This window comes from Gossypium hirsutum, chromosome A08 (genome assembly GCF_007990345.1).
Source record: "Gossypium hirsutum isolate 1008001.06 chromosome A08, Gossypium_hirsutum_v2.1, whole genome shotgun sequence".
Lineage (NCBI taxonomy): Eukaryota > Viridiplantae > Streptophyta > Magnoliopsida > Malvales > Malvaceae > Gossypium > Gossypium hirsutum.
Window position 1 is genome coordinate 108,472,312 of NC_053431.1, and position 10,092 is coordinate 108,482,403.

Sequence of the window (10,092 nt, forward strand, 5' to 3'; positions counted from 1 at the left end):
CGGCCAAAGGCCGGTAGCTCGTTTATCAACTGAGCGAATACTTATTTGTAAGGGCTCAACTACATTCAAGCACATACGAAACATACCTCAATGTCGGGATGTTTCGAGAGTATTAACTGGAATTTTACAGCAAGTTCATTCATTCCCAAATCACGTACCTTCGGAATTTAACCGGATATAGCTCCTCGTTCAAATGCCTTCGGGACTTAGCCCGGTTATAGTAATTCGCACAAATGCCTTCGGGACTTAACCCGGATTTAGTAACTCGCACAAATGCCTTCGGGCTTAGCCCGGAATTAGTATCTCGCACAAATGCCTTCGGGCTTAGCCCGGAATTAGTATCTCGCACAAATGCCTTCGGATCTTAGTCCGGATATGGTCACTTAGCACAAAGCCTTCGGGACTTAGCCCGGACAACATTCAAATAACCATGCACATTTAACAATAAATCATGGCCCATTCGTATTTCATTTTCGTTAGCAAAACTCAAACACAAAACATTTATCATTCTTGCAAATTCGGCTCAATAGCCACACACAAAGAGCATGATTTTGTTTGCTTAAAACATGATCTAATCAAATCTTAATTTAAGCTCTCTTACTCAAGAACTTACCTCGGGTGTTGTCGAACGATTCCGATAGCTATTCGACCACTTTTTCCTTCCCTTTATCGGATTTAGTTCCCATTTGCTCTTGAGCTTAATTAAACAAATAAATTGATTTAATCATTTGAGCATCGAAAAGAGGAATACAAGGCACTTAGCCCATATTTATACATTAGACATTAAAGTCACATATGTACGGAATCATGAATCAAACTCAACATTTTAGCTAATTTTTCCCCCTTGGCCGAATATGCATGTCTATTTTGGGGCCGATTTCAACACTTAATACATTCTACAAGTATGGTCACTTGTATTGACTAAACACCCTTTTGTTTCAAGTTCAAAACTTGGCTAATACACACATATACACACTAGTAAAGCATCCTCTCCCTTTCCATCAATTTAACACATGCATTGCTCATTAACATGCAAAAGTTATATTCGGCCTTAGCACACAACTTGCTAGCCGATTCTTCTCCATTTAGCAACCAATGCACATATGTGCTCACTCAAAAATGCTAAAAAGGAGGTTCAAGAATCATCAAGCCACCATCACATGCATCATTATCAAGCTTCATATTTAGCATGCAATGGCATTAACACAAACTCCACCTAGGCCGAATCTTAACTCATCCTCATGCCTCATCACCACAACATCAAACATCAACCAAGAATGATGCATCCATGGCCGAGTGTCATTTCCATCACATAGCAAGATTTAGACCATGGGCTAGGTAGAACTCAAGCTAACAACTAAAACATGCATGCATCTCATGGAACATCATCAAACATACCTTAGCCTAGCTACATGCATGGCCGAACCTCTTCAACCTTTCTTCTTCCTTCCTCCTTAAAATTTTTGGCCAAGGATGAACCAAAGGATGAGCATTTTTTTTTCTTTGTTTTTTTCTTTCTAGTTTCGGCTAAATGAAGATGAGAAAGGATGAACAAAAATTTTCTCCTTTCTTTTCTTTAGCTCACGGCAATGGGGGGGGGAACAACTACACACATTTTTTTTGTATTCATCATACTCCTTTTCATTATTTTATGCCCATGCCCCTTATTTTATTTTTTTCCTACATACCTCACTAGGCCAACATGTTCCCAACATGTTTCCACCCATAGCATGGCCAACCACTAGCTCAAATTTTGGGTAATTTGACATGCAAACCCATCATTTTCACAACATGCATTAATAGACCATTTTAAATTAGCCTATCATATTTTCACCATGTCTCATATCAATCCCTATTTAATAATTTCTCATGCAATTGGAAAAATTGGAGAATGAAACTTCCACATACTCATGTACACACATAATAAGCATAGAATATGGAAATCAATTATTTTTATGACTCGGTTTTGTGGTCCCGAAACCACTTCCCGACTAGGGTCAATTTTGGGCTGTCACAGCTAATATGGTTAAGGAAACTTATATGGTTGTCTGAGAAAAGGAAGCCTTATTGGCGAAGTAGAGGAATGAATGCCTTCACGGCAAATTCTGAATGAATGGCATGTAAGGAACTATGAAAGAATGGTAAGAATAGGACTTTGAAGATACAATAAGTGTAAGAAACTCTTAAAGAAAAGCTCCGTATGTAAATGAAATGGTGAACTCTGTGATAAGTAATCACGTAGTCTACCTCTCCTTAATGGTAATAGTAAAGTCAGTAAGTATGGAATGAGATTGTAAGTTTATTAATAAGGTAAATGAAATGGCTAAGATTTATGTAAATATAAGATTTAAAGGGTTGAAGGAAGTAATGAGTTTGTGAACATGGTACGCCTGTAACGAATAATAAGCCACCTGAGTAGGTGATGCACTTGAGACTATGATAAAGTGATGGTTTAATGATAGGTATATGAAGATAAGGAAATAGAGACACTGAGAGGAAGGCAAAGGCCAAAAGTAATAAAGAATAATTATAGTATGTAAAAGAAAAATATTAGTAAAGACCCCACTAAGGGGAAACAAGAAAGGTCAAAAGACACATGAAGGAGATGCAAAACATTTGATGCACTGTTATGTAATGAAACAAGTATTTTAAGGATTGTCTCATTAAGTTCTTATGAACTTACAAAGGTTATTTCCTGTTTCAGGTTGTAAAGGAATGCGCGCTGAGGGACGATGTTAGGGCTACGCCAAGCAGTGGCGGATTGGGCTATTATTCACATAGAATGAGCTTATAGGCGTGTTCAAGTTTGAACCCATGATTATGTTTATACTAATATTATAGGGCATTTAGTCAAGCATAGAAGTTACACGCAAATATCACAGAAAAATTTAAGTATCTTTGTATTTATAAATATGTAACAACCCGTTTTTTAGTGGTGTCGAAAATAGTGATTTCGGGGCCACAAATCCAAAGAGTGAGTCTGTAAATATTATTATTTAATATTTACGAGTCAAATATAGTATTATAATAAATTTTGAGTTGATAATTTATGTTATTTGAATGAATAATTATGTTCAAGTGGTTTTTAGAAAAGGAGGTATTGAGACCCCGTTTCTATAAACCGAGCTCGTAAATATTTTATTAAATATTTACAGAGTGTTATTAGGGTCATATTAAAATTTGGTTAATAAAATTTGACGTTAAATAGCTAATTAAGTAAAAAGGACTAAATTGTAAAAGCTACAAAAGTTAATCACTATGAGTTTATATGGACTAAATGTGTTCATTGATTAGTTGAGGGGTTTTAAATGGCAAATATGCCATAGTTAATGTGATTGGACGGTTTGGTATGAATTTTAAATTAAATTATAATATTTTTATTATTAAAATGATAAGTAAAATATAATAAAACAAAAGAAAAAAAATGTTATCACCTATTCACTTATAACAAAAGAACAAAAAAAATGTTATCACCTACTCACTTATCTTCTTCCATCAGAATTTCCACCATTTTTAAGAGAAATAAAAGCATCAATTCCTCAAGGTTTGGCTAAGCCAATTCCCATGCATAGTAAGTGATTTTGATCCCGTTTTTAATGATCTTTATGCTTTTAAAATCGTTTTAGCTTAATCTATCTAACTCGGGGTCAATTTGTAAAAATATTAAAATTTTAAGGACTTACCGTGAATGTTTAAGTGTGTTTGTGAATTTAATTGATAGATTATTAAGCTTTGTTGTTAAATATACATATTTTGTTAAGTAATTTTTGATGATTTAAAGGTTTAAGGACTTATTTATAAAAATTGTAAAATTTAAGGAAAAACTGTAAATTTTTTATAAATATGGGTTGTTATAAGATTAAGTAAAAATCGGCTAGCATGGTTTATGATTAAAAATGGTGAAATTGCAAGTTTCGGGTTTAGGGACTAAATTTCATAAAATGTAAACTTTGAGGGTAATTTTCTAAATTTCTATTATTGAGGATTATAAGCTAAATTGAATATTTTAAATTTTGGAATGGGATTAATCGAATAATAATATTTATCTAAATCAAGAAATAACTCGAAAAGACACAAATCGCGAAAAAGTCAAAGTAGCAGAATAGTGGTCGGTTCGTGTTAGAAGTCATTTATGAGTTCAGGAAACATTGTAAATTGGTTAATTCAATTAATTACTATTTCAATAAATTATTATCTATTTGTGTATATATGCGAATCAAATTTGTTAGTTGAAGGAAACAGATAAGGCCATGGTTGAAAGACACTATGGCAACACGACATAAAAATGTACAAGACCATGGTTGGACCATGACAACGTTTACGTAAGATCATAGTGAGGCTATGGAAGTTGTTCAAACGTAAGACCATGGTTGGGCTATGGCATTCTGATGATAAGACCATAACCGGGTTATGACACTAGGAGCGTAAAACCATGGCAAGGCCATGCAGTGCACATGTAAGACCATAGTTGGACTATGGCACAATATGAAACGTGTACTGGGGTTTCAATCATCTTTATTGTGTTCATCGGATGGAAAAAAGGATCCAAATGTAATGTGTAAAACGATAAGAGGTTCGTAATAGTATATATGAGTAAAAGAGATAAATATTGTATTATCATAATATGTGAAGAAGATTATGCATTAAGATAGTAAAAAATGTAAATGTTATGAAATGTAAGGGGGTTTATTAGAATAAGAAATGGATTAATACTCACAATGTGGGATTTGTGATATATTTTGATAGATGAATGTTTGAACTAGTATAGTTTGAAATGAATATTATGCCTTGGTGTGATTATATGTTTTAATTGTCTATAAATATGTTAACTAATGTGGTGTTTAAAGAATTAAATGGTTATATGAGTATTTTCCAAGTATTTGATGTTATTTCATTTGATTCAATGGATGATTTAAGTTTTAATGAATGGATGTGTATACGAAAGAACTGTGTTAGGGAAACATGGAATGGAATATGATGGTATATGAATATGAAATGAAAAGGGAACAAATTGAGTAAAAGATTGAGGAATTATGTATTGAACTTTATATTGATATGTATCGTGTTTAATTGATTGGATATGTTTTTTAATATATCTACTAACCTTGTGATTGGTTGTGAATTGGAAGGAAAAGTATGCATAATTTTAAATGAGCAATGTTCTAATTTTTAATCATTTATTTTTGTCGATTGGAATTGCGTCGGAGCACGATCACACTATCCCTTAATCCTTTTGGTAGTCTTTGGTTAAATTAGTAATGGTTATAAATGACATGTAATAGGTTAAAAGTTATTCAAGTGATTTGGCTTGTTTTGAGTGGTTCCAAGCTTTTTGTGGTTAATGATAATAGATGATGACATGTTGTGGAATGGTTTTTTGGTATGTTTGGCATAGGTTCAAATTAGGACTTTGAGATGGTGAATGAGACTAAGTTGGTGTGTGAAATGTGGTGCCTTTGAATGAAATATTGGTTAGACTTAGAATGGATGAATGTTTGGCATGTTGTTGGTGTTTTGAATGTGATTTTATGCATGTGAAACTAGTTGTAGATGGTATGGCTTGAAAATTAAGAAATGGTGTTTGAAATGGCTTATTTTAGGGGAAAATTATGCTATACACGAGTTGTTACACAGTCGTGTGTCTTTTAAATTTTAAGTGTAAGTTGAACCACATGACATCAGAGAGTTACACAGCCTAGCGACACGACCATATGACCAAACTTCAAATAGGCACACGGGTAAGCACACGGTCTGTGACATGGCAGTATGGCCCTATTTCGAATGCACATATGGGTAGACACACGAGATGAGACAAGACCATGTGTCCCTACTTCAAATATCCACACGGTGTAGGCTGTGTCACATGGACTGGCCAAATGGCCGTGTGACCTCTGTTTCACCATTTTTCATGTTTTGCCTGAACTTTCTGATTTGTTTTGATTTGGTCCCTAAATTGTTTTTAAGGCCTCAAAAACTTGATTTATGGCCCAAATGTGTATGCTTGCTATGATTGAATTAAAATATTAGATTTTATGCTTAAGTTGAATTATTTGTTTTGTTTTGAATTCAAAGGTTTTGTTTTGTGCAGTAACACTTCATAACCTTAATGTAGTGATGGAGACGGGTTTGGACTGTTACAAAACACTTGTAGTACATGCTTAAAAAACTTTGAATAGAAATTTGGACTTTACAATAGTCATAAGTAGAAATTTTACATAAAATAAACCAAAACGATTAGGTAACATCTGTGATTGGTGTGACGTTCGATATTCGAGTTCGGTTCATCAGGCCAGGTAGAGAGCGTTACGTATGGCATCCATACAAACTGTAGTACGAATTTATAAATGTTAGCACGTGCCTAATATTTAATTTAAAATACTGAAGTAAATATTATATAACTTTAAATTTCATAAACTAACATTCTCTTCGAATTGTTGATCTAACGCTAGCTGGATATCCTTCAGCTAGTTCAATAAACATGTGTGTCTCGCGCGATTGTTCTACCTATTCAAATAATATGTTATTTCAAAATTACAATCATAAAGAAAATATTAAGATAATGATATTATGAAATGAATTTTACCATATTATGAGTGAGAATACATAAAGGGTGTCCACTCGGAGCCGTAAAAATAGTAGTCGATACTAGGCCCACGATAGAAGGAGTATGCAACCGTCGATTTTATCTTTTTCTGGTTTTGTTGCCTGACACATCTCTCGATACAATGTCGCCAGCACTGTGGATCTCTAACGAGTCATCCCGCTTCTTTTAAGTCGATTAATAGTAGTAGTCATCTTAAATATACCAAATTTTGAAATTTATTTAGCACAAGCAAATCCCTGATCAACCTCAAAATGAATACGCACGCAAATTGTTCTTTTTCAACGTCAATCGCGGAGGCTTGATATGTTTGAAATTGTCCTCCAACCATCCTATCTCAATCTGACTACCCCTAAACTTGTTTGGCATCTTATCCATTAGTAGTTGGCATGTAGTGCTCCAATCGGCAACTTGCCACTACCTGTAACGACTTCCCCATTGACCGATGGACCGAGTTGTTAACCAATGTCCTTGAGTGTAATTGTACACTCACCACAAGAAAGATGGAATGTGTCTGTCTCAAGTCTCCATCTTTCCACCAAAGCACTGATAAGTGGGGGATCCAATTTAGTCCCCCTAGCATGCGAGCCACGTATAAGAATCCCGCATCTCACAAGTGACCATGAATGACTTTAACAATTGAAAAAAAAAACCATATAAGATGCTGATTGTGTCTTAGCTTAGTTGGCACCGACATTGTTGTCAATGCAGGAATACCTGAGTTTGAGTATGCTAAAGTCCATGATTCTCTTATTTAAGGGTTGGGGATGGGCTATAGGTAATTATAGGTATTGTATTAAAAAAACAAATATTAAAAATTGAGATACTACATTCATATGAAAGGAAGTAAATAAATATATAAGATATAAACTAAACACAAAATTATTAAATGTAAGAACTAAATAGAAAATATTAAATTAAATCAAAGTTTAAAATTAAGGGGTACAAAATAATTGCTTCCCTCCTAGTAATGTGAATCACAAAATTTGCAAGGTGTCGCCTATTGTATGTGCGACATCCATGTATTATAATTATTAATTATTATTTGATAATGATACATTTATATTTTAGGGTAGTGTTTGTTGCCAGTGCCAAATGCCACATGCCCACCCCCAAAATTAATGTAGGTTTCATGTTATTTTGATAAATAATTTATAATTTATATTATTTTAATAAAAACCCTCCGTTATACAATACATAATACTATACCTGCTGCTAGCTAGACATAAAAGAAAAACAAAAGGACATCACATTATTTAAACTCTGCTGAAATGAAACAACAGCTTAATGGTGAGGCAATAATTGAGTGAAGAAACATGTAAAAGCATCCATTTTAGGCTTAGGTAATGCTAATCCCACCTCTATTCCGCCTTTCACATCTCTGCTTTGGGTGAACCAAACGGCTTTCCCTTTTGCATTATCCATTGAAATTTCCTCTATTTTCCTTGCCTTTCCCCACCCAAAATCTGTCTCGTAGAAATCCAGTTTCGGTGACCCGGAAAACCATCACATGGGGCTCCGAATCCGACCCATAAAACACCCCCCGTTCTGATATCCAGTTTTCTGCCCCTTCCAGAAATGCTTCGCCCAAGTCCTTAACTCTGTTCCCGATAGCTCCGAATCCGACCCATAAAACACCCCCCGTACTGATATCCAGTTTTCTGCCCCTTCCAGAAATGCTTCGCCCAAGTCCTTAACTCTGTTCCCGATAGCATCTGCTGCAACTATAATCCCATCTTCTCCGCTAAGCTCACTTTGAGTTGCCATTGTTCGAGCAAACCCAATGCAAGTTACCAATATAAGCAGCATGTACCGGATATCCCAACCGGGTTGTACCGCCCGCGTTGAACCCGAAGTAACTAGGGTTCGTACCAGTTAACTTCCCATTTACTTTCTCATGGGATTTTATCAAACACACCCACACATAAGCCCATGTTAAATTCGATGGTGTTAAACGTGGTGGTTGGTCCATGTTTTTCACCTTGCATCGACCAACAATCCACCCTTTAATCTTCTCCATATCATCAGGACACATAAGGAAAGTAGCTCTAACCATGGCTGAGTCTAAGTCCGAGTCTGAAACACCTATGACCATGCTTGTTGAAGATCTTCTTTTGCTCAATTGGTTCAAGAAAATGGACTGCAACCCATAAGGCCATAACTGTCTTTTATCACAGTTCTATCATAGAAGGGAAGTAGCGATGAGTTGATTGAGCACGAAGAAGGGTCTCTGAAAAGAGAAGCCCAAGTCTTGATGAAGCTGTTGAAACTTCTCCCATCAGCAACCACATTACGATACGCAAACCCAATGCAAACACCGACATTAGAGAAAATGGTGATTTGTGCAGCAAGCAAAAGGGTTTGAGTTTCCTCTTGTTCCCCGCTCGGCAAAGGAGGGATTAGTGGGTAAAAGTCGTTGACACAACGCTGATGATTCGAATACAAGTGATGAAAATCAGCGGTGGATTGGGCGACAACCAAGGAGAAGAAGTTGGACCGGTCGTACACAATGAAAGGGGGGTTGGATGAGTGGGGTGGGCACACAAGGGTGGCAACCAAAGCAAAGAAGTGCCGGAGAGTGAGGGAGAGGGAGTGGATGAGTGGTGGAAGAGCGGTGGATAAAAAGTGAGAAGTAGGGTAAGGGTAGTCGTAGAAGAAGAGAGGTTGAGTTGGGGAGAAGAAAAGCCATGGTATGTCGAAGAAAGTTAGAGGAAGGGAGGTAGGTGGGACTGTATTTGGTGGTGGAGACACAGGGTAGCGACCCACAATTTCTACCGCCAAAGCTCCTTCAGCCATGGAAGGGAACTAATAATTCAGAGTTCAGAAATGGAGGATATGTTACCGATAGATTGGTCTTTGGAGCAATAATCACTAATCTTCACCAGAAAAGCAAAACCCTAGTAAAATTAGTACATGTGTGTCGAGCGCATGTTTTCCACGGCACCATATATGGGGAAATTTTTTTGAATTAGTTTTAAAATGTATTGCAGCGTGATAACAGTAGGTAGAGATGACGTGAAATCACAATTTAATATAATTTCTTCTTAAAATTATAAAGGGTAGAGCAGCTCGAGTTTATAATTTGTTTTCAATAAATAAATTTCATAATTATAAAAAAAAAGCACGTGTCTAGTATCCTATACCATATCATAGAAAATGAAAATATATAAAATTTCTAACAAAAAGAGAAAGTGTAACAATATAACCATAATAATATTCTTTATTTCTCTCTTCATATTTGGATTCTTATATATATTGATTCGAGATGTAATTTTGCATGCGAAGAATAAAAAGAAAGTTCCTTTTTTTATTTTTAAAAATAGTATTAGGGCTTTATCTATTTATTGTCAAAAATCGAAATGGAAATAGAGGGATTCTATCCCTCAATACAAGTAACTCGCATAACGAATTAGCAATTCAATGCTTTAGTTCACTTAGCCATTTTTCCTTATTGAGGGAATCGATTCATTCAAGAGGAGTCTCGTGAGTGA

General features: G+C 35.4%; 1 protein-coding gene across 1 annotated transcript; it reads right to left on the minus strand.

Moving 5' to 3' along the window:
- Positions 1-7,764: 7,764 nt before the first annotated feature.
- Positions 7,765-9,514, minus strand: LOC107930103 (malonyl-coenzyme A:anthocyanin 3-O-glucoside-6''-O-malonyltransferase-like). Its single transcript, XM_016861669.2, has one exon. It carries the CDS (start codon positions 9,395-9,397, stop codon positions 8,729-8,731), a length of 669 nt encoding a protein of 222 aa, XP_016717158.2. The 5' UTR covers positions 9,398-9,514; the 3' UTR covers positions 7,765-8,728.
- Between the last annotated feature and the right edge of the window lie 578 nt (positions 9,515-10,092).